The following is a 25,237-nucleotide window of genomic DNA, read 5'->3' as shown; positions in this document are numbered from 1 at the left end:
GTATTCCAATTTAAAATGGGGCTACAGTAATACACATAATAAAAAAAAATCGATCCAACAATCTTCCAAAATTACCTTTGTATGAAAAACCCTCTCACCCCAAATACGAGGCACTAAGGGGTGAGGTGGGTTTTCCTCTTTATCGTCAAAGTTATGAAATGGAACTACCCAAAATAAAATACAAACTAAAATACAAACGTCCGAACCACTTATTATATACACCATTCAGTTTTCACATGTAAAAATAAAATTTTATCGAGGTTTGAAAGTATATTTATTTTTTTACAATTTTTACGGTATGTGCCGTTTTTTAAACGAATACGGTGTTTATAATCTTTATAAGTTGTATAATTTAACCTACTTCACGTTTAATACCGGAAATATTGCGCTAAGTACTCGAGTATATGTGGAATAGACATGCCACGCAGGCAAAGCAAAAAAGTAGAGCATATTAGTGAATAGAATCAGGCGTTACTTTGCGGAAATCCATATTAATTTAAACCAAAATATTACTTTGCTAATCCGCGTAACACGTCTCGAGTATTATTCTTTTGGTGGTGGTTTGTTATATTTATTTACGCATTTATTTTTGCGGTGGGAGCATGTAAAAAATACGCAAGTAAGTATATATAACGGGTTAGCACTGATTGACTAGCACGTTATCTTTTACGCGGATTAACAAAGTGATATTTTGGTTTAAATTGAGCATACTAGAATCTTGAACACATTCACCGCTGAGCTACGGTCGTAGCCGATATCCTGGATTTCCCGGTATGTAGCGAAAATGCTTCGTAGAGGCAAAAAGACAACGTGTCGTGATTAGCGCTGAATGGGTTAAATCATATTACATAAATACGAATACAAATTAGTCAAAGGGTGGTTATATGATTATTTTCATTTTACGAACACGATGAAATGAAAACTCAGGCTGTGAATTTTGAAAAGCCGCGACGGACTTCTAACCTAGAGACGCAATTACTCTGTAGGTTATCTGGGTTAGATCCCTTAAAGCCCTAAACCTTTGTAATCATTGCAAGGTTATTTCTGTAAAGTATTTTTTATGCATTAAATCACAGATAATGACGTAGTTCCAACTGTTACAAATATACATTAAATATATGTAATAATTTTCAATTGTTACAAATGAAATATTTACGAAGTACAATAATGTATGGTATAAAAATGATGCTCAAAAACCTAGAACCCAACGCGCTGCAGCCGCGTCCAAATTAAAAAAACATTTAAAAACACGTTCGAAATACAAAAATCAATCGTTACTAACGTTAGCTGCTCAGTGCTGGCCGGTGAGTCCCGGCCGTCCCCGCCATGCCGGTCAATCATGCAAAGAACTAAACGGCTCTTCAACACGAAATAACAGACACTTTTGTGCACTATAACATTATTGAGACACTTTGAACACGGTTATTGGGACGCGAGGCGCGCGGTGCGAGCGGCGGCCATGATGGAGTCTTGGGGAGCGATTCGCGCGCGCGCCAATTTTAATAAGGTATTGCCAGGTTAGGGAGGCTAGCGGGATTTTAAGAGTTTTGTTGTATAGTGTGACATAAAATAGTAGAAATTAAATAATTTAGAACTTAAATTGTTGCTGTTGCCATGTTGTATTATACGTCAAAAATATGACAGTTACGTAGGAAGTAGCGCCCTGAATAATTTTCTACATATTAATAATAATATTGTAACGCCCGCCCATTTCTGTACAGTTTGCCCTTCGGGCATCTGATGCAACCTTTTAAGGAACCTTTCCTATACCTATTTATTGGTTTACCGTCAAGACATTACGCAGGAACTTTACGATAGGGTGGATATTACGATCGGCCGCAGACATATATAAACGAAAACGGCAGTCCAAAAGTATTATTAAGGAACATACGTGAAAAGAAAATATTGTCATAATTCATAATAAAAGGCTGCGTGTTGCGGTCGCTCAAGCAAAGCGCGCCGGCAATAAATTTTCATACAAAGTTATCAGCCTAGGCCGGCAAAATGACAATCACCGCGTGTCACGCGCCGCGTAAACTGCATATTAGGTTATATTGGTAAGTTTTTTAGTCATAAATGAAATTTTTAACAAAAAACGTATATCTACAGAAAACTAATCTCCCCTCGGATTATTGATTGCCACGGCTGGCAACCCCCTCGCGCATGCGCGTCACCGCCACTGCATTACGACGCGAGCGACTTGCGCCTATTTTTATTGTCCACGCGACCAAGGAGCCAGACGTACGTAAAGTAACACATTTCACTGCCCTTTGGTCGGTCTTATGTAGACGGAATAAGGGTTATGTATGGTCAGTCAGTTTCAACGGTGAAATCCACGTGAATAACCGATTTCCATGTGAAAATGATTTCTGCCGGCGCAGCTGCACCATTTTCCTGGAAAATATTTGGGACATAACAGCAATTTCAACATATTAACTGAAATTATTCAATCAATAACTATTTCTACGAGATATAAAGGCAATCACAGACTAGATACTTTTCCGGCTTGTCCATTTTGCCGGACTTCCGATTTCCGGTTGCCGCAAACCGGACGCTTGAGGAGTTAGGACGTAATGTGGTAAATTTTTAGGAATGTCATATACGACTTAGTATACCCGTGACTGTCAGAATCAGTAAAAAATTAAAAAACCCCATATATCGATGAACCTACAGATCTAAAGCATATTGATCTAAAGCATAAAATATATCTTAGTACTTAACGTGATCATAATAACTTCTTACCAACCGCCTTTGTTAGGCGTTAGACCTATAACATGGCAGGGTGCCTAGCCAAGATGTCAATCCTTCGCTCCGCACCGAACGGTACGCTAATGTCTCTCTGTCCTCTGTCGCACTGTTGTGTAAGAGTGATAGAGAGAGATACTTAGGGCTAGGGCATACTGAAAATTCCTGGAACTGGCCACTTAGAAAAAATAAGTCGTCTCATATATCAGAATCCAGAAACTTTCAGTATGGCCCACGTAAGCTTGTCGTTCGGTGGCGAACGATTCGTATCTTGGGTAAGCACTAGGGGTGGTTCACGAAAATTCAAACTCTAGCTAGAAGAAGCGGCACCCTCTCATTTTGTTACACTTGTTCTGTTGACTAAATATGCCAAGTTTTGTAATATTATCTCAACTACAAGGGGGTGCTCAAACACTTTGAAATTTTTCAAATTTGTATGAAATCCAAAAAAAAACGAGTTATTATTGTTTCAGTTTTATGTAAGTAGTAGTTTTCACATTATTTGAAAGTGTGATTTAAAAGTTATTTGATGAAAAACCATTTTTATTTCAATTTTTATGATTTTTTTAGGTGAAATTCTAAATATCTTACTTTTGAAAAATTATAAAAATTAGAAATAAAACTGTTTTTCTACTTAAAAACTTATAAATCACATGTGCAAATAATGAGAAAATAGATACTTAAATAAAATTCTGAATAATAAATACTTGTATTTTTTTTGGTTTTCATACAACATACAAAATTTTCAACCCCCTTGTAGTTGAGATAAAATTACGAAACTTGGTGTATTTTATCAGCATAATAAGTGTAACAAAATAAAGGGGTGCCCCGTCGGAAAATAAAATAAAAAATATTTTTGAACCACCCTAGTAAGCACCCAGGTAGGTATGTGTACACGTACAGTCGGAATATACAGACATACAATACATATACATATGTACCTATTCTTCATTCATAACAGTAGCCACGTGCTTCTTTTCTATACAGCACAGCTGTCGCATACAAATGAATCATGATGGATCATTGTTCAATTACCGTAAAACGGGGTGAGTAGGTTTCGCGGGGAGAGTTGGGTTATGAATGGGGAGAGAAAGTTTGAAAGGGGGGTGAGAAGGGATTTTAAGGCTACTGCTACAAAAATAATGTATTCCAATTTAAAATGGGGCTATAGTAATACGCATAATAAAAAAAAATCGATCCAACAATCTTCCAAAATCACCTTTGTATGAAAAACCCTCTCACCCCAAATACGAGTCACTACAGGGTGAGGCGGGTTTTCCTCTTTATCGTCAAATTTAAGAAATGGAACTACCCAAAATAAAATACAAACTATAATACAAACGTCCGAACCACTATATACACCATTCAGTTTACACATGTAAAAATAAAATATTATCGAGGTGTGAAAGTCAAATTTCATCCAACTCACCCCATTTTACGGTACCCAATCCCTGCTACATAATCCCAACTAATATTAAGTATAATTACCTTTTCCAGGGACTTGTTTCACAAAATTAAGTCATAATGTATTTTTGTTCGCATTTTCGTTAGTCATAATTTGTTTTGTTCAGAAGCCTCCTCCAGACTATGCGCGTGAATCGCGGGCGAAGCCGCGAACGCAAGTGTGGCGTCGATTTCGCAGATTGTTCACGTCTTCGCGCCTTGTTCTCCGTTTTTTGTCGGTATTTCGGCCCGCGTCAAAGGAGACGCGAAGCGCGAACTTGCAAGACTCCACATTACACACTATGTTGGCTCTTATGTGGCCAGATAAATATTAATTATATTATGATTATATTACATTAAGCAGCTATATTTTACGGTTTCACAAGAAATCAAAATGGAAAAACAGCTAAATCACGTATGATGCCATAGATAACTAACAGTTAAACTCGATCAGCTGATGCTTTTCCGCCATCTTGCCGCAAACCAAACTGCGAAATCGCCGTGAAGTGGGCGAGTGTGGAGTCATACGTCAACTTCGCGATATGTTCGCTCCGCGACGTCGCGCCGCGATTCACGCACATAGTCTGGAGGGGGCTAGAAACGCGTAATATTTCAGGATTGCCATAAAACAAACCTAACCTTAAAACAAATATAGTTCGTTTTCTTTAGCATTAGAAATAAAGTAAACAATTTTGATGTGTCTTTTAATTAAAAAACACATTTTAAAAATAAGTTACTGCAAATATGTAACAATTATGAATCTAATACGATTATTTATATTCTTCTGCTTTCATAAGTAATAGTTACTGATTTTTAAAAAGCATTTCGTTCGCTTACCTTCTTTCAAGTTCTTTCTAATGCTATAAAAACGAACTATAACCTAACCTAATGAATAAAATCTAGCAATATTATTTTGATTTTATTATTATTTTATATTAATATTATTTTTTAATTAATATTATTTTGGTTTTAACTAACCTAACCTATTTATAGGATAACCTTACGAAAATCCTAAAACGTTAAAGGTTTCAGTATTAGGACTAATGATAATATGACAAAGAATACATTATGACTTAAAAGTTTATGTCAAACAAAGGAACCCACCTTTTCAAGCTCAAACTGCTGAACCGATTTAGATAAATTTGGTATAGAGATATTTTGAGGCCAGGGCATAAGATAGTTTTTATCGAAAGGAGTGTACAAGTTTTTAAAGGGTCGGCAAAGCGCATATAACCTTCGGAGTTGCATGCAGACGTGTTGACAAGCTACGGTGACTGCTTACCATCAAGCGCGCCGTATGCTTGTTTGCCACCGACGTGTTATAAAAAATCGTCATCATTCCATGCAGACGAAGTCGCAGACAGAAGTTAGTTTCAAATAAATACATGTCTTTAAAGTGACTGGCCCATAACCTGTTGTTTTTTCATAGTCTTTATCAAAAGGTACTACTATTTTTTATGTAAAAAGAATACATTCATCGGTGACTCGTTATATATTGTATAGTAGATAATTGTAATACGCAATAATTATGAGAATTAGAAAAAAAATGTAAACAAGCAGGCCAAGTCAAAGGAATCTTAATATCTTTTGGCACAAATAACAACACATATAACTGCACATTAGTAGACAGTTTCACATTGTGATTAAGTAAGTATAAGGTCAGTGTGGTTGTGGCTAATTCCGTCCACTAGCGTTTGTGTCGAACAAGTCGAACAAAAAACACAACGATAATTTCATCGACGAAGCAGCGATTGCTTTAAATAGTTTCAGCTTCAGCAATCAAACGCAAATGGTTTTTTTCCCTATGATTGGAAATCAATGAAATATATGCTCGTGGACGGTATAGGCCCTAATATGACGTAATTAGCCATATTGACCCTATTAAGTACCTAATGATTTTGCAAAGCAAAAAAAAAAATTGGCATCTATAAGTGTGTCTTAAATATATTTGTATCATCAATAACAGACATTTGACAAACAAACAAACAAACAAATTATTTATTTGCAAAAAAGGGTAATTACAGGTCTTATTGTTATACAGTATTATGTTTCACCTTTTCAGCTGTGTACAAACAGCATGCATGACGTTATATAAACTTTGAAATTGATTTGTTTACTTGGCGATCGCACTACCGTGCATCCGCGACTTCCTACTTTATCATTTAATCCACGATTATATTGATTATTTATGTACGTCACGATTGATTATTTCCAAATTAATTAATCCAATGTAATTAATTAATTGCCAAGATGAAATCGTGGGGAGTGATAGTGTTTTTAGTGGCAGTTGCCGGAATACAGGTATTATAAAAAGTAGCCAATAATTTTTTCCTATTATTTCTCAAGTTTTGGTAACTAAGGCCAGGTTTTTTTTTCTATTTTTCTGCTTTTCAAATGTTATTCCACATTTTTTTTCATTATATTTATAGGTAGGTAAATGTTCGTATAGCTTTGCTAGTATTTTTATTTAATGAAAATAACATCGCTTTATGCAAAGAAAAATACATGCTCGCGCCAAAAAGGCAGCCGCCATTCGTGTGTCACGTAATTAATTTAGTATAAGTCGCACCAAACAAAGTCTGCAGCGGATTTGATAGCCCGCGCAGTGTAAGTGTTATGTATACGTCATAATTTCATAAAAGTATGACGTTTAAAATGACACTTGCACTGCGTGGGCTATCAAAATCGCTACAGACTTTTTACGGCAACCACCAGTTTTGACATTGACAGATACGCTCGCGTCTACGTAAATTACACTACGTAAATCTCGCTTGCACTAATATGCGAGTACGAGCGAGATGCATAGAAAGTAAGTTACTTAGACGCGAGCGTATCTGTCAGTGTCAAAAACTGGTGGTAGTGGTTTAGATCCCTTGTTGACGGGCTTAAATCATTGCAAATGTAATTTTTAAATAAAGTTTTTCTATGTCTATGTCTAATTGATATTTATTGTAAATCTCATTTATTTCTATAGTTCGTTTTTTTAGCATTAGAAAGAACTTGCAAGAAGGTAAGCGATGTTGACATGTTTTTTAATTGAAAAACGCTTTTTAAAAATCAAAAACTATTACTTATGAAAGCAGAAGAATATAAATGATCGTATATGATTCATAATTGTTACATATTTGCCGTAACTTATTTTTAAAATGTGTTTTTCAATTAAAAGACACATCAAGATAGTTTACCTTATTTCTAATGCTAAAAAAAACGAACTATAGTTATAATCTATACCTCGTTTTTTTAGCATTAGAAAAATGGTAAACAATCTTGACGTGTCTTTTTACTGAAAAACGCATTAAAAAATAGTATCCATTAGTTATGAAACCAAAATAATGTAAATTAACATACTATATGATTGTTACATATTTGCTGTGACTTATTTTTCTAAAGTGTGTTTCAATATAAAGACCCATCAAGATTGTTTATCTTTTTTCTAATGCTAAAAAAACGTAGTCTATAATCTAGTCCGTCAACGTTTTCAGCCGGATTTTCGTCATCGATAAGCTGGATTACACATAATGTAATCCAATATCAGTATGTTATCTTGTTAATTAAAAAATAATACTGATAACATTTGACGTTTTAGGTATTCGCCGAGGACCTCGCGTTCCCTGAGAATGCAAGAAGTAAGTAACACAAATGTCCCAATGTTGGACACTTTTTATATTTCTAACTAGCGACCCGCCCCAGCTTCGCACGGGTTAACAAATTATACACCTAAACCTCAAGAATCACTCTATTCATAGGTGAAAACCGCATGAAAATCCGTTCAGTAGTTTTTGAGTTTATCGCGAACAAACACACAAACAGACAGACGCGGCGGGGAACTTTATTTTATAAGGTGTATTAATATTAAAAGTGAATTTAATTTTATTATTTCTGATTTTATATTTTCTAATTTCTTTTACTTATTCAAATGATTCCAGTATTCGCAAGTCCCAAAATCTAAAAATATGAGTACAATTGAACAGCTATAGATAGGTACACGTTTCGTTCGCACTTATTGGTGCGCGTGAGATGCACAGCGAGTCGTGTCAAAGTCGTATCTTAACAAGATCCAACCCTTAACAAACAGTTTAGTCAGAATCGGCCTCCATTTTGTAGTTACCTATCATCAAAGAGAATTTAAACTAGAGAGATATTGGCAAACACATTACACATACACATTATATGACATTTATTCTCTTATAGACAAGCACACATAGATGTTGTATAAAAACTTATAAACTAAAATTATACTAAATGAATAAAAATATAAATTTATATTGACATTTAATACTGCCGTCATTCAACACAAATGAGTACCACTTTTAGAACGCCGTTTGACTCTGATCTTTATTTTTCACTGATATGTGTTAAATTTGTAAAATGTCAAAAAGAATCGCCATCTAGTCGAGGATAAGCCAAAGGTATGGTGCCATCTTTTCGAGCAATTTAGAGCGATGGCACCATACTATTGGCCTACTCTCTAAAGCAAAGTACAGTCGGCAATAAAAAATTGTATTTACATTTTTAGCTTCCTCCACTACCCGTATCGTGTCCGGCTGGGAGGCCGCAGAGGGCCAGATCCCGTGGCAACTGTCCCTGCGGATGGTGGACCCGACGGGAGCCGTGTCTTCATGCGGAGGCTCAGTCATCCACCCTGAGTGGGGTATGACTGCCGCTCACTGCACTGCTACGTACGTATTATATACCAAATATAAATATATGTACATATAACACTTCAAACTCTCGGGTTTTGTACACATAGACCGGGAGACAGTGACACATTTTACTGAGTCATTTGTACCAGTATGGCGGTTCGTCAGGGGTCTAAGTACGTAATGAAGGAAAGAAAAATGATGGTCATAGCGCTGGTACCGGCGGCCCAATCGCGTGGGCGTTAGTCGAACGTGTTGGATAAAATACGATTTGTTCCACAAAAATCCTCGTATTTTCCGATAGTCCATAAAAAAGACTAACGCCCACGCGATTGGGCCGCCGGTACCAGCGCTATAACCATCATTTTTCTTTCCTTCATTACGTACTTAGACCCCTGACGAACCGCCATACTGGTAGAAATGACTCAGTAAAATGTGTCACTGTCTCCCGGTCTAACATAATTAATTACACAAACGCCTACAGCGATATAATTTCATTGTGTTTACCTTAAATTCCGACGTTTCTGCTGAGTAGCACCAGCTGTGGACACGGAAAGACTCACGTCCCAGTAAATGTCAACGATGCCGTCACCACATCTGTGGTCATGCCGTGACCACAGCTGGTGCAACTCACCTGAAACGTCGGGATTTAAGCTAAAATGGAGCTGGCGGTAGGTATTAGTGTGTTGGACCGGCAATCCTTAAATATAAGTTCAAATCTCACGTTGGCAGAGTTGATCATACTTATTTCCTTTTTTCATTGTGATACCTACACATTTGTATATACAAATTACAAATAGAACTCATCCATAACTCACGATTTCCATCTCTTCCAGCCGCGTCACCATGGTGCTTCGCGCCGGCGCAGTCAGCCTGTGGCGTCCGGAGCTGATCTTCGAGACCTTCGAGTACTTCAACCATCCCCTGTACATCGACGCCCTGCAGTCTGTCGTGCAGCCGCATGATATATCTCTTTTGAAGTTCCAACGTACCATCACCTTCTCTGGTAAGTTGTTGACTCTTCAATCATACCCTCTTGTACAGCCTGAGGGCCTCCGCGAACCACGTTCGACATGTTGCCTCCCTGTCCCACTTACGTACGAATCAACAAGTGCGACAGAGAGGCAACAAGTCGAACGTGGTTCGCGGTAGGCCCTCTGGCAAAAAAGAGTAGAAATTAAAAAGTGGCAACACTGTAGCAACGTCCAGTTCTCTTATATAAATTGATTTAAAAGGGACGACACTACAGTGTGGCAACTTTTTAGTTTCTACCTACTCTTTTTTGCCAGTCTGTAAGCAACACCGAGTACTTCAATATATTTCAATTATCCGTTGTAAATCAACGCCCTGCAGTCCAGCGTACAGCGTCATGACATCGCTATACTGAAGTTCCAACGTACCGCATGCATTACGCAACCCCTCAGTGGCAGGGAACCGGCCGCGGACCCGCCGAAACTTGACACCCATCGGCCAAAACTCCTCCTTGGTGAAGGCCGCTAGATGTTCAGTCATATAGGCCGAAGGCCGCCAGATAGTTCAGTTTTTTAGTGTGTCGAGATTCCAACTTCGCGACCCTCAGGATGAATCCGGTCTTCGCTGTCACATACTTTACAATGTCATTGACTTTCGTAAGATCTCTAATTATCTTACGAAGGTCAACGATCTTTTCAACCATGCACTCACTGTACACAGGTTTCAACGTACTATATCACCTTCATTGTTAAGTATCCGATCTCTGTCCGTGATCGTGTCGTGAAGAATGTCAATGATCGAACCGGCCGATCGGCTATTGGATTATACCGCCACCGTAAAAGCCCCCAACTATAGTCCAAAACTGCAACTATAGCCCACGGGTTCAAAAGGAAATTAATTAAATCAATACCAATTGTATTGTATTGTAGCTCGGGCGATTTTCCGCAACTCGACGTCTTGCGCCTATTTTGCGTGATAGGGGGTGGACTAGTCTTGCCAGCCCAGCTCCTCGACGAATCCTATCAAACCTTTGATGTTGAGTAGGACCTCGGGGAGGTCACTCGGGGATCCGAGATGTTTTGCCCTGTATGGGGCCAATCCGCTGCATTCCAACACCACGTGAGAGGCTGTTTCTTCTTCCTCCATGCATCCACGGCATAGGGGACTGTCTGTGACACCTGTTATAAAAAGATGTTTGTTAAAAAGTCCATGACCTGTTATGACACTGGTTACCATACTCAGTCGAACCTTTCCTAGTTGAAGGAGCGCCCTTGTGAGCTTACCGTTCATGCTAGGCATCAATACCAATGTTCCTTTTGGTTTACTCCGCGTTTTTTCTTCCATTTAAGTATAAATATTCTTTTTCTTCCTTATACATACCTACTTTGTCTTAGAATACAATAAATACAGTAAGAGACATACGTGAACGAAAAAATTACAGTTAATTATGGACCATAGTTGGGAGCTTTCGTATAGTTGGGAGGTTTTACGGCATCGCAAAATATTTCCTTACACGCTGCAATTTTCATCGGCATGAATACCCTGGCCAATGATAGTATATTATGTAGTTTGGCAGACACTATGTGGTTTGAAATATTATTATATTCTAGAGGTAATTATATGTTGCTCTTTCAGATCGTGTGCAGCCCATCCGTGTGCAGAACTCTCTCGATAGGAATCGCGACTATGATGGAGTAAGGCTCGTCGCTTCTGGCTGGGGTCGCACTTGGACCAACGGTAAGACACTGGGCCCTGTAGGTTTGACCTTATCCACGTGATATAAACTGTCACTATTTAATATTTAACACTGCGCGATTGAAAGACTGTCTTGATCACGTTGACGAGTAGAACTCAACCATCATGTCCATAGAGAGATGTCATCATCATCATCATTAGGCCTTGTGCATCTTTACAAATGATTTAATCAGCATCTATGACTTACCTATGATATCTAGAGAGATGTAGGCATCATTTTATGCTGCAACAACCGTTCATTCATCCCCAAAAACTTTTGTTGATATAATTATCTTTAATTTACATGACCTTAACAAACGAAGACGCAACAAGTATAAAGTGGCCCTATTCCGTTACTAAAGTTAATAAAGGAATGATATGTGAATTACCATTGGTTGTTTTGTATGTTCCATCTTATAGTTTAGGTGATTTGTGGTCGGAATCCTTTCTAACGTATATCTATCCGTTCTTTCCTATAGACATCGCAAAGTTAAGGGAATCTAAAGCAAAATTTTGCGCTACACAGGCGTGATACTTTTTTCAGTACTTTAGACTCGAATAAGAAAACGTGATACCTATATATGTACAGTCAGCAGCAGAAGTTGCTAAGCGGGCGAGGTGTTCAAAATTTAGAAACTTCTGCTGCTGACTGTACCCGAGTTACCTTTTATTGCATTGTCCACAGAAGTGACCTTTTTCTAAAATGTTGAATGTTCTATCCGCAGGAGCTACTCCCGAGAACCTGCAGTGGGTGTACCTGACCGGAGACTCGAACCAACGCTGCTCGTCTGCCTTCGGTGGCAGCTCGATCATCGTCGACTCCACCATCTGCGCCAGCGCCTACAATGTCACCAGTCAGTCTACTTGTCAGGTAATATCATCGTTCTTCTTCTTCCTTGCATTATCCCGGCGTTTTGCCACGGCCCATGGGAGCCTGGGGCACAGAAGAAATAATAGTACTACCGTACAGAAAGGGCACTTCCTACAAACCCGAAGTTTGACAGCGATTCAGGGTCGAATCATGCTATCCCTTTCTAATATATAGCACTATCCCTTTCGGCTATTTAGGGTTGTCAAAATTCAAGTGATTATCTTATCTGTGGTCGTGCACGCACAAGGAAGTCAAGTGGTGCCAACCCTAATATCATCTCGGAGCAATGCTGAGCCGAACGGTGCCGAGTTCGACCGAAGTCAGGAGTGTCTCCCCACTGCCTGGGGTCCGCTTGACAACTAATCCTAAGAATTGACGTAGGCACTAGTTTTTACGGAAGCGACTGCCATCTGACATTCCAACATGTTTTCCTTCACCGAAACACAACTGGTAAATATCAAATGATATTTCGTACATAAGTTCGCAAAACCAGTGTTGCCAACTTGGCATAAATGATGCCAGATCTGGCATATTTTCACTCGCTTTGGCACCAAAACTTTCCATTTAGCATCTGGCATATTTTTTAGCATAATTTAGTCGAAAGCCAAGTTTGCACCAACTTGGCAGCAACAATATGCGCCATCGCCTTATGTGGTTTATATTTTCATTATGAATTTTGACTTTAGTGGACGGATGGACGTCGACGGTCTATACACACACATAATACACATATAAAGTTGGTCAAGCAGATCTTGTCAGTAGAAAAAGGCGGCAAATTTGAAAAATGTATGTCGTTTAAGTGTCTAATTACAAGTGACACTTTACCATTTTTAGTGTTCCGTACAAAACTTTGTTTACGGAACACTTATGGGATCACTTCGGTCTTGCAAATCAGTTTTATTAGCATATTTCAAAAATTGGCATTATTTTGGCATAATCTAGACATTAGTTTAGCATTTTTTCAAAATCCGAGTTGGCAACACTGCGCAAAAGCTCATTGGTACCAACCGGAGTTTGAACCCGCGACCTCCGGATTGAAAGTCGCACGCTCTTACCACTAGGCCACCAGTGCTTGCAAACAATATCATCATTCGGGTCGGCGCAGCATGTCCTTTTCTTCCATACCTCTCTATCGCCAGTCATCTCATCATTCATTCGCATTCGTTTCATATTATCATCTCTCACACAGTCCACCTTTTCCTCGGTTTTCCTTTGCTCGCTACATTCATTCATAATACCTTTCTCGTCACGTGCCCGTACCACGCTAAAGCGATTTGCCCTTACTTTTTCTGTTAGGTATTGGTGCAATTTTCAGTCTCCCTCTTATAGGTATACTCATTCCTTATCCTATCCATTCTCGTCACGCCACATCCATTTTAACATTCTCATCTCCGCTGCATGCAATCTCTTTTCACCTTTAAACGTCTTTGTCAGATAAACAATGTAGTCGCCATCAGATATATCGGAGCGGCTAGGGCGCTCACAAATATCTGAACACGCCTCTATTGTCAAGGCGTTAGAGTGCGTGTTCAGATATTGTGAACACCTCGGCCGCTCCGATATATCTGATGGGGACTGTACCTGGCCTAAAAAGAAAATATAAAGATAGACTTGAATAAAAAAAGAAGATGCAATATAAGTCTGTATCTATAATAATTTGTACTTATTAACTACAGGGTGACAGTGGCGGCCCTCTCGTCGACTTGGAAGAGGACGGCAAATACACGCTGGTCGGAGTCACGTCCTTCGTGTCAGCTCTAGGATGTCATGCTGGCATGCCTGCCGGTAAATATTTATTTTACTACATTTACTTTCAACTACTGTACTGCCGCTGCCGGCATTAATATCCCAATTACTGCTGTAGCACGATCGAGCTCGAATGTTTACATACTGCCTTGCCAGTCTTACCACTAACTTTGCTTTTGAGTTTCGGCAATGGCAGTCGTCTTTCTCTTCCAGGCGCTAAATGAATATACACGTAAATGACTGTCTTTAATTAGGTATCAGTTTAAAAAGTAAAAAGCACGTATCATAATTAAATTCATTCTTATACAGTCCTTTTCGAAAAATTCCCAAACTGTCTAAACTACTTAACAAATGCCGCTTTTGTAAAACAACATTAGTTATTACATTATTACATTATTTTGTAGCATTCACAAAAGAACACTTCCGCTAAACTTGGTAAAAGGTAAAAGTTACTATATATTCCATTTCTTCCTACATATATTTCTACTGTGATTCCAAACTTTAAATACCATTTTTTTCTAGGTTTCATCCGTCCCGGACACTACCACGATTGGATTACCGACGTGACCGGTATCAACTTCGACTGGGTCCCTGAACCGCCCACCGACTCCAGCGAGTCCAAATCTAGCGAGTCCAAATCTAGCGAGTCCAAATCCAGCGAGTCCAGCTCTAGCGAGTCTAGTGAAAGCGAAGAAAAATCTGAGTCTGCCGAGTCCTCTGAGGAAACCTCTGAGGCCGAATCTAACGAAACTCCTGAGGCCGAGTCGAATGAGACCCCTGAGGCTGAATCTAACGAAACTCCTGAGGTTGAATCAAATGAAACACCTGGGGCTGAATCTGACGAAACCCCTGAGGCCGAATCCAATGAAACCCCTGAGGCCGAATCAAATGAAACCTCTGAGGCCGAATCTAATGAAACACCTGAGGCTGAATCTAACGAAACCCCTGAGGCCGAATCGAATGAAACCCCTGAGGCTGAATCTAACGAAACCCCTGAGGCCGAATCGAATGAAACCCCTGACGCCGAATCAAATGAAACACCTGAGGCCGAATCGAATGAAACTCCTGAGGCCGGATCTAACGAAACACCTGAGGCTGAATCTAACGAAACACCTGAGGCTGAATCTAACGAAACTCCTGAGGCTGAATCAAATGAAACACCTGAGGCTGAATCTAACGAAACCCCTGAGGCCGAATCGAATGAAACCACTGAGGCCGAATCAAACGAAACACCTGAAGCTGAATCTGACGAAACCCCCGAGGCTGAATCGAATGAAACCCCTGAGGCCGAATCAAATGAAACACCTGAGGCCGAATCTAATGAAACACCTGAGGCTGAATCTAACGAAACCCCTGAGGCTGAATCTAACGAAACCCCCGAGGCTGAATCGAATGAAACCCCTGAGGCCGAATCGAATGAAACCACTGAGGCCGAATCAAATGAAACACCTGAGGCTGAATCTGACGAAACCCCTGAGGCTGAATCGAATGAAACACCTGAGGCTGAATCTGACGAAACCCCTGAGGCCGAATCAAATGAAACCCCTGAGGCCGAATCAAATGAAACCGAATCGGAAGAGACTAGCGAGGAAGAACAGTCTCGCCTTTTCTGGTCAGTCTTCCGTGGTGCCTCGTTGAGAGCCTTTGGATATTAAATTAAAGAAGATAAGTAGAATATAATAAAATAAAAGTTATTTTGAAATAAATTGTGTATTTTAGTCCTATTTAATTCCCTGAAAATCATAAGCCCGCTCCACACTTGAATTCGCGAATCGCGGCGCGAAGCCGAGAACGCGAGTGTGGAGTCGATTTCGCAGATCAGTGTGAAGCGGACTATACACGGTGTAAGATGAGGAAACCGAATAATTTTAACCACGCATTTCTGAGGTCAAAAGAAGTCAAAAATGTAATATGAGTTTAGGTAAATTTCGCCAAAAAAATTTTTTTTTTGTTTTATTTTCAATTTTTTTAATGTAATTGTACATAAAAAATAAATGTTATTGGTAAACTTGTCACTTAAAATTGATTTTTACATTTTTTTTCATAGAACCTACTTTTTGCAAAGTGTTACTTGTCACTTTTTGACATCTATCAATAAGGATATTTAGACTACTTCCCATAGCAGCAACATCACCATCAAAAAGGCCTTTTACACTATGTAACAATAAAAACTTGTTTTTTTTTAATAATAATATCTCTGAAACTAGGCGAATTTCAAAAAAGTTTATAGGACATTTTTGTCTCTAAATATGATCAGGAATACGCTGTTAAAATTATTCGGTTTACTCATGTTACACCGTGTATAAAGAGTGTCATATGTACAGTCAACTGCAATAATAAGTTACACAACGAAGGCCGCAAAAGTATCTGATGCGATCTTATTTGTAGAGCAATAAGAGCATAAAATGTCATGTAGGTTTTAATTTCAACTCGATACCTCCACGCACTCCCGAGATAAAGGGTCTTGACAGACCGGAGGACCTTGACTTGTCAGACGGACGGACGGACGGACCGACGAACGGACGATTGGCCGGATGGACAAAGTGATCCTATAAGGGTTCCGTTTTTTCCTATGGAGGTATAGAACCCTAAAAAGTGGCGGATAATTTCGAAAAGTGACCATAATTCCAATCCTTATTACAATGGAATGAGTGATTTTGACATGATTTTAGGGATTACCCATTTTCCGAAATTACCCGAACAGACTTAAATATGTATGTATGTAGGTACATAGAGGGTTTATTCGTTTATTTATTCAGATATAAATCTCTGAGATTCATGTTATTGTATATTAAAAAAAACAAAATGTACTTACTTTTTATATCATCATGGTTTTGATCATTCATTAACCCAGAGGCGATAAACTAGTTATTGACAGGAAGCATGAATGGATTATAGGATAAAAGATAATAAAAAAACCCAAAACTTATTTAAATATGGACTAACAGCAAACAGCAACTGATCGTTGTTAGATCTTAATAGTATTGAAATAAGGCTCACCAATTATCAAATTAATCGAACATATTTTTGGACGTAAAATTAGTCACATATATATACATATACCCAAATTTATCTTTTAAGCTATGATAAGTGACGAAGAGCATTATTTGATAGGGAAGTACTAAGTAAGTAGGTAAATATTATGGCAATCGACAAAATGAAGTCTTGGAAAGCGATTGTGTTCCTGTTAGTTGCTACAGGACAGGTGAGTGGGGGTCCATTAATTACGTCATACGTCATATATATATGTACATACATAAGCACGGTCATGATGGTCTTGTCTACGTGACAGCGTGATAAAACGGTGTCTGTGACTTTATCCCACGGTGTTAAAAAGTGACAGTTAGGGTAGGGTGGTCTAAGACTGCGCGGTCGATAAGAATGCGCATACATCATAACTTAGATTCAAAGTGAAGCTCGTGGCTAACTTCAGTGCTGTTTTGAAGTGTATTGGCACCCGTTATTGCTCCAGGAATTAATTTAGTTTATTGTGAAAATACGACACTCTAGGTAAGTTTGAAGTTTTTATCACACTTTGATCTTATTTTTCTTCAATTTAAATTTATTGTCACTAAATAGACTTAAGTAAATTAAAAGATGAGATGTTGAATTTGCATCGCGTATGCGAAGGCGCGTTTGACTGGGAGTCGTTAGTTCACGTCATTTTGCATAGATGGCGTTACCAGTATGTTTTAGTGAAAATGAAGGAATGTGTAAGAATGCGCATGGTACGACCGTATAAAAAGGGTGCGCGCGCAGTCTTGCACATCCATTTCCACATTAATGTGAAAAATGGCTCAGAAATACCCCAGGACTTTATAACTGTATTCCAAATGCGTAAAACCTTCCAACCAGCTTGTCTCAAAGCTGCAAACCCCGCATGTGATCCTGAAAGTTGTATAACTACAGGAATATCGCCTTATAATCCTGAGGTACTCACTGAAGCTGATTTCTTGGCTAATTCTATACCCGATATTATAGAACGATAAAACGAGGCTGATTTTGCTGATGGCAAAGAAACACATCAAGCGCAATTTACAAGCCAAGATATGTTGTTGTTAATCATGTTGACCCTCTTGGATATGCCCGTGATGTGGCAAGATCTATAAAGATCCTATTACTGAAGACTGGATCGCGTGTGTCACTTGTAATGAATGGTGGCATAAACAATGCACAGCGTACACGGGTGCTGCCGCCTTTGCTTTTGACTTATTTTTATTTTATTTTTTATTTATTGTTCAGAACACATACAGTCATACATAAAAATATAGATATAACTTACAAAAAGATATAAGAACAGACCTGGAGGTTCATAATGTAAACATTAAAAGGTACAAAAGCGTTTTGCGAAGAGAAAATAAGTAAAACATAACTGATAATACTACTACCTACTAATTATAGTCATAATTTATTTTATCAAGAGCAGTTTGGATCTCGTATGTTCTTTTAAAGCTGCAAGAGAGTGCATAAATGGATCGATGTCACAGAAATACTCATTATAGTTTTTTGATACTCGTTTGAAAAAAGTATGTCTAGAATAATTAGTTCGTGCGAAACTCACATAAAACAAATTACGAGGACGTAAGGAGCGATGCGGTACATTAAACATAATATTTTGTAGCAAATTTGGACAATTAATTTCATTTTTTAAGATTTTGAAGAAGAAAACTGTGTCTAAGAAGAGTCTTCTATTACAAAGGGAAATCATATTGAAATGTTTGGCTGACTTGGCTGATGATTCCAGAGGAGTACCGGTTCTGTAACAAAGTGCTCTCAAAAAAACATTTTGTATTCTTTCTAGGCGATTAATATGGACATGGTATTGAGGACACTATACTGTACTGAGGACTTATGTAAATAATTATAGCCTTTTTGGGTATCGCGCATTCTTACCCTACCCGCGCAGACTTACACATCACGCTGCGCATTCTTACAACACAGATAGTGTAAGAATGCGCATTTCTCATTTTTCAATTATGCTCTAATATATCAATATTGGTTGATCTCATTTACAAAAAGTGTTTAAAATTATGTTGTCTTGTTATTAGGGAAAAATATAACAAAAGTTGATTTCATTTATTACCGTTTGTTTTTATTTTATCACGTCTCAAACCTTAAGCGCGCAGTCTTAGACCACCCTACCCTATATTATCATGGATAAAGCCATCCTTTACGCCTGCATGGTTTCAATCCGTATATCTATTGCGATTCAGCGAAATGCTGCCAGCATTCCCGGCGCTATGCCACGAGGATCAACTTTAGAGAGTTTAGAGTTTCTTTTTAGGGTTCCGTACCAAAAAAGGTACAAAAGGGAACCTTATGGTGCGAGTGCGACTCTGTCCGTCTGTCCGTCCTTCTGTCACGTCGCTAACTATCTCGAGAACTACTGAAGCTATCGATTTGAAATTTGGAATGGTTATTTTATTTTTACCTAAGCTAACACCGATAATTAGATGTTGCTGTTTTGTAGGTATTCGCTGACCTGCCTGCGTTCCCTGAAAATGTTCGTCGTAAGTACCTACACACATCCTCCTGCCCTGTCCAGACCGCACTGAGAGAAAAGTACAACAAAAATACACTTAGGCCCACTTGCACCATCCCAATAACCCGGGGTTAAGCGATTAAACTGTTAACTTAGTGTCAAATTGTACTGGTAACCATGGTAACTCCAGGCGAAACCCGTTAACCTCGGGTTAGTAGAATGGTGCAAGTGGGCCTTAGAATTACAAAAATAAACTTAATCCGGGAACAAGGAGACATAGGAACAAATTGACTTTTGCAATTTCTATTAGTTCTTGCAATTTCTATTATCTGTTTGTTGAAACTATATTTGGGATTACTGAGCTGTTTGTAGAAATAAATAAACTTTACAGAAATAGTGAATCTTCCTTATTAAAACTTCATTTTTTCCCCCAGTACAGAACTGTTTTTTAATTCCTGGTGATGATTTTTCTCTCAGTGCGGTTTCCTCCTCCTAGGCGCCTGTTTGTAGTGGCACTGTTAACACATAGATACACTAAATCACAGAATAAATAATAGTACTAGGTACAGAAGACTCACTCTCTAACAAAACGCGTCTGTCACGATCAGCACAGATATGGCCGCTAGGTGGCGACAGCGCCACGCGCGGCTTACGGCAAACCGCAAAATTGGGGTCGAACAGATGTACTTTTAGCTACCTGTAGCAAAGCGATCACACAACTACATCAGAAACAAGGCATCGTATCGTATCGTATACCGATACACGAAACAAGGTATCGTATACCGATAGCACCGATCTGGCAACAAAGCACTTTACAGGGTGGAGGGGTTTAGTCCGTAGGCGGCTGGGAGAAAAATCTCCAACGCAGCCGAGTCGGGCATGCTGTCGAATACCGGGCCGGCAGTATCCAATGAAGATTATTACCTCCACCTCTGACAAAAAAAAAAGAGTTTGTACTGGCTAGTAAAAGAGACGATCGTGAGCTCTCAGTTGACTGACGTAGAGTCAGACCAAGAAAAGTCTGCACCGGATTTGATAGCCCACGCAGTGCAAGTGTCATTTATTTTATACGTCATAATTTCATGAAAGTTTGACGTTTAAAATACACTTGCACTGCGTGGGCTATCAAATCCGCTGCAGACTTTTCATGGACTGACTCTAGCCTATTGTTGCAGTATGGCCAGTATTATTTTTTCTTATACTTTAAAATTAAATATTTTCCAGAAGCCGGTGCCCGTATCGTGTCCGGCTGGGAGGCACGGGAAGGCCAGATCCCGTGGCAGCTGTCCCTGCGGATGGTGAACCCCACCGGCACCGTGAGCGCCTGCGGGGGCTCCATCATACACCCCGAGTGGGGCCTCACCGCTGCGCATTGCACCGCTAAGTAATAATCATAACCAGGCTATTTTGACGACCGGTCTGGCCTAGTGAGTCACTACTAACGAAACCCCCGAGGCCTGGCGGATTTCCCTATGGCCCAGTAGGCCCGGGCCTAGGGCGGCAAAAAATTAGGGGCAGCAAATTGTGACAAAAAATTCGCTGATGGTAACAAGAAATAACTTAAAATGTAGTGAATATGATGGGCGCTGCGAAAGGGGCGACTATAGGGCCTGGGGCCTAGGGTGGCAAAGACTGCAAATCCGCCACTGGTAGTGACCCTATAATATTTTAAACTTTCGCGTTTTGAACACATTAACTCACATTTATAGACGGGTCTTTTCCATACACTTTTCGTCGGATAGTTGCACAAATCTCTGTTTTGACATTTTGCTGGGACATCAGTCAGCCGCGACCACGACCAGTGAAACCTGTGTCGAAACGTCGGTAAATCAAGGTAATTGAATAAAATTCGCGTTACGCTACGTCTTACGTAGGCGAACAACGCGCGAACGCGGCGCGGCGCGGCGCGGCGAAAGCGGCCGCCGCCGCGCCGCGCCGCGCCGCGCCGCCTGACATTCGCGTGCAAATCGCGCCGCACCGCGTTCGCAACGAGATCGCTTACGTAGGACACTTCTATGGGCATCAAAGGATTGATTTCGCCGCGCCGCGCCGCGCCGCGTTCGCGCGTTGTTCGCCTACGTAAGACGTAGCGTTAGACCCGTCTATAAATGTGAGTTAATATGTGGTAGTGACCCTGCCTGTGAAGCTAAATTTGAATCCCGGTAAAAGTAGGTATTTATTTGTGATGAACAGAAATATTTTGTTCGTGCCGCTATTATAGGCACAGCACAGCTCTCCTCTCTCAAGTTTAAGTTTATGATATATACTTATTTTGGGTCGTGCATAAAGTATTCCATATACTGTGACTGAAAGGTAGTTAAATCTTATTCTTTCATGCTTCCACAGCCGCGTAACCATGGTGATAAGAGCTGGAGCAGTCAGTCTCTGGCGTCCTGAACTCATCTTCGAGACCTACGAGTACTACAACCACCCCCTATACATTGAGGCCCTGCAAGGCACCGTGCAACCACATGACATAGCCATATTGAAGTTCCAACGTAGTATCCCCTTCTCTGGTAAGTATCGTGCTCTCTTACGACAACCCGTTTTACATTGACGCCTTGCAAGGTACTGTGCATACATACATACATAGTATAGCCACCATAGGACATAGTCACCTCACATATATAGCTACCATTTTTTTACGAAATCAGACAAAAAAACCGGCCAAATGCGAGTCGGACTCGCGCACGAAAGGTACCGTACCCGTACCGTACATTATGCAAAAAACAGCAAAAAAAAATGTTGTATGGGAGCCCCACTTTAATATTTATTTCATTTTGCGGCAAAACTGTGTGAATTACCTATCGTTTTTCAGATCGTGTACAACCCATCCGAGTGCAGCGCTCAGCGGAGAAAGACCGGAACTATGACGGAGTCAGACTTGCAGCATCCGGCTGGGGCCGCACGTGGACTGACGGTAATCCCACCTTCTCCTTAAGGATGACTCACGCTATTAGACCGGGCCGGGACCATTCCGTAATCGGGCCGGAACTTCCGGCGCTTCATTTTCTATGGGAAGCTCCACGTGATCACTGAACAGTCGTCATAGAAAATGACATGTCGGACGCCCCGCCTTGGCCCGGGCTCGGCCCGGTCTAGCGTATTAAGACATCCTTTTTAAGGGAATCAATACCAGTCCGCCTGCAGTTTCTGGTGCCATTGGGTGGCCTGCCGTTCCAGCGCAATAAGGTCTACACACATAAGCGATTATTGCCTGTTGTGACTTGTGACTTTCTCCAGAATCTTCCTTCCTTGCACAACTAAACTGTGAATGAACTTTCTTTTTTAATTATCCTCGCTTCAGACCTACTGTGAATGTGAATGAACTATCGCCTGTGGTATTTGTAATTCTTTATTTCCTCTGTCAGGAGCTTCTCCAGAGAACCTGCAGTGGGTCTACCTGCGAGGAGACACAAACGAGCGTTGTCGGGACGCCTATGTCGGCTTCGACATAGTAGTGGATTCCACGATCTGCGCCAGTGGTTACAACCTCACCAGCCAATCTACTTGCTCGGTAAGACTATGATGGATGGTTATTTAACCCTTACAAAATGTATCCACAGGGGCACAATTTAAAACTAACTTATACTCTTGATTTGACATGGAGATCCATAAAAAAGAGCCTTAAGGATGACACGGTAGACCGGCCGGAGCTTCCGGCGAATCGTTTTCTATGTAAAGCATCACGTGATCGCCTGTCATGTCATAGAAAAGTAAGCTTATATGTCCCGGTCTAACGCGAGTCTATAAGCACAGATTATTAGATCCCTAATAGCCACGTCAGTCATCTTCGGATGCATTAGCGCCGAACTGACTAGGAGTCGAAGTGGTCGCCATGGTCGAAACGGCCGATCATTAGGTTTACTAAATATTTAGAAGTACCTAAATGCGGTGTGTCTCATCCTCAGGGTGATAGCGGAGGTCCTCTCGTGGAGTTGGAAGAAGACGGCAAATACACGCTGGTCGGAGTCACCTCCTTCGTGTCCATTGAAGGTTGCCATGTCGACGCTCCTGCTGGTATAAAAAAACTATTAAAACTCGAACATAAAATTAAACTAGTGCCTTTAAAATAAGCTGTCCCACTGCTGAGCACAGGCCTCCTCTCATGCGCGAGAGGGCTTTATAAGCTGTAGAAGTCTTAAATCTTATTAAAACTTGCGATGTCAAGAAAAAATAAAATACGTAATTTTCCTATTCTACAGGATTCATCCGTCCCGGCCATTACCACGATTGGGTCACTCAGGTAACCGGTATCAACTTCGACAACTGGGAGCTGGAACCACCAAAAAGCTCCAGCGAGTCCGAATCCAGCGAGTCAAGCTCCAGCGAGTCAAAATCCAGCGAATCCAAATCTAGCGAGTCGAAATCCAGTGAGTCAAAATCCAATGAATCTAGCGAGTCTAGTCAAGAAAAATCAGAATCGAAGGACTCTTCTGAATCTAAGGAAAGTAAGGAAACCTCTGAGAGCGAGTCTAAGGCGGCGTCCGAGTCAGAATCTAATTCTAAGGAATCATCCGAGAGCAAATCTAAGGAAACCTCCGAGTCTGACTCCAAGGAAACAGCTGAAGCTGAATCCCAGGAGACCACAGAAACCGAATCAAAAGAGACCACTGAAGCTGAATCTAATGAAACCCCTGAGGTCGAATCAATTGAAACTCCTGAGGCCGAATCGAATGAAACCTCTGAGGCCGAATCTAACGAAACTCCTGAAGTTGAATCTAATGAAAGCCCTGAGGCCGTATCCCAAGAAACCAATGAGACCGAATCAAATGAAACGCCTGAAGCCGAGTCCAAGGAGACCGCTGAGGCTGAATCGAATGAAACCCCTGAGGCCGAATCTAATGAAACCCCTGAGGCCGAATCTAATGAACGGCCTGAGGCTGAATCTAATGAAACCCCTGAGGCCGAATCTAATGAACGGCCTGAGGCTGAATCTAATGAAACCCCTGAGGCCGAATCTAATGAACGGCCTGAGGCTGAATCTAATGAAAGCCCTGAGGCTGAATCGAATGAAACTCCTGAGGCCGAATCTAATGAAACATCTGAGGCCGAATCGAATGAAACTCCTGAGGCCGAATCTAATGAAACCCCTGAGGCTGAATCGAATGAAACTCCTGAGGCCGCATCTAATGAAACCACTGAGGCCGAATCGAATGAAACTCCTGACGCCGAATCTAATGAAATCCCTGAAGCCGAATCTAATGAAAACCCTGAGGTCGAATCGAATGAAACTCCTGAGGCCGAATCAAATGAAAGCCCTGAGGTCGAATCGAATGAAAGTCCTGAGGCTGAATCTAACGAAACCCCTGAGGCCGTATCCCAAGAAACCACTGAGGCCGAATCTAAGGAGTCCACTGAGGCTGAATCTATTGAAACCCCTGAGGCCGAATCAGAGGAAACAACCGAAGAGACTAGCGAGGAAGTCCAGTCTCGTCTTTTCTGGTCGGTCTTCCGCGGTGCTTTCGCAGGATTTTAAATTGAAGATTTGGATTAAATAAAGTGGAAGTTATTTTGTATTTGTCTTTTAATGTTTGAAGTTTGTTTCCTTTCTTAGTTGGCAATCCAATAGACAATTTGATCTTAAATGTAGGCAATAAGATT

At 40.4% G+C, this 25,237-nt stretch overlaps 3 protein-coding genes across 3 annotated transcripts in view; 2 read left to right on the top strand and 1 right to left on the bottom strand.

The window, feature by feature from the left end:
• Window positions 1-1,467, bottom strand: part of LOC134674459 (cholesterol transporter ABCA5-like) — a 76,405-nt gene extending 74,938 nt beyond the window's left edge. Inside the window, exon 1 of the mRNA XM_063532537.1 lies at window positions 1,283-1,467. Coding sequence (XP_063388607.1) covers window positions 1,283-1,341 — 59 coding nt within the window. The 5' untranslated portion in view covers window positions 1,342-1,467. The remainder of the gene's footprint in view (window positions 1-1,282) is intronic.
• A 4,971-nt stretch (window positions 1,468-6,438) lies between these two features.
• LOC134674902 (retinitis pigmentosa 1-like 1 protein) lies at window positions 6,439-15,806 on the top strand. Its single transcript, XM_063533057.1, has 8 exons — window positions 6,439-6,489; window positions 7,775-7,814; window positions 8,705-8,867; window positions 9,665-9,834; window positions 11,436-11,537; window positions 12,260-12,405; window positions 14,082-14,190; window positions 14,674-15,806. Exons 1-8 carry the CDS (start codon window positions 6,439-6,441, stop codon window positions 15,804-15,806), a joined length of 1,914 nt encoding a protein of 637 aa, XP_063389127.1.
• Window positions 15,807-17,308: 1,502 nt separating this feature from the next.
• Window positions 17,309-25,112, top strand: LOC134674901 (retinitis pigmentosa 1-like 1 protein). The gene is made up of 8 exons (XM_063533056.1): window positions 17,309-17,356; window positions 19,622-19,661; window positions 20,858-21,017; window positions 21,980-22,149; window positions 22,452-22,553; window positions 23,005-23,150; window positions 23,545-23,653; window positions 23,839-25,112. The coding sequence occupies exons 1-8, from the start codon at window positions 17,309-17,311 to the stop codon at window positions 25,110-25,112; spliced, it is 2,049 nt and encodes a 682-aa protein (XP_063389126.1).
• The last annotated feature ends 125 nt before the right edge of the window (window positions 25,113-25,237 follow it).

This window comes from Cydia fagiglandana, chromosome 20, assembly GCF_963556715.1.
Source record: "Cydia fagiglandana chromosome 20, ilCydFagi1.1, whole genome shotgun sequence".
In the NCBI taxonomy this organism is placed as follows: domain Eukaryota; kingdom Metazoa; phylum Arthropoda; class Insecta; order Lepidoptera; family Tortricidae; genus Cydia; species Cydia fagiglandana.
Note: the sequence above shows the minus strand (reverse complement) of the source record. Positions and strands in the feature narration are given on the sequence as shown.

Coding starts and splice junctions, on each gene's coding strand:
- LOC134674902 (XM_063533057.1), top strand. CDS start 6,439: ATGAAATCGTGGGGAGTGATAGTGTTTTTAGTGGCAGTTGCCGGAATA. Junction 8,868..9,664: donor GCCGCTCACTGCACTGCTAC/GTACGTATTATA, acceptor CATCTCTTCCAG/CCGCGTCACCATGGTGCTTC. Junction 11,538..12,259: donor GGGTCGCACTTGGACCAACG/GTAAGACACTGG, acceptor TTCTATCCGCAG/GAGCTACTCCCGAGAACCTG.
- LOC134674901 (XM_063533056.1), top strand. CDS start 17,309: ATGAAGTCTTGGAAAGCGATTGTGTTCCTGTTAGTTGCTACAGGACAG. Junction 21,018..21,979: donor GCTGCGCATTGCACCGCTAA/GTAATAATCATA, acceptor ATGCTTCCACAG/CCGCGTAACCATGGTGATAA. Junction 22,150..22,451: donor ACGTAGTATCCCCTTCTCTG/GTAAGTATCGTG, acceptor ATCGTTTTTCAG/ATCGTGTACAACCCATCCGA.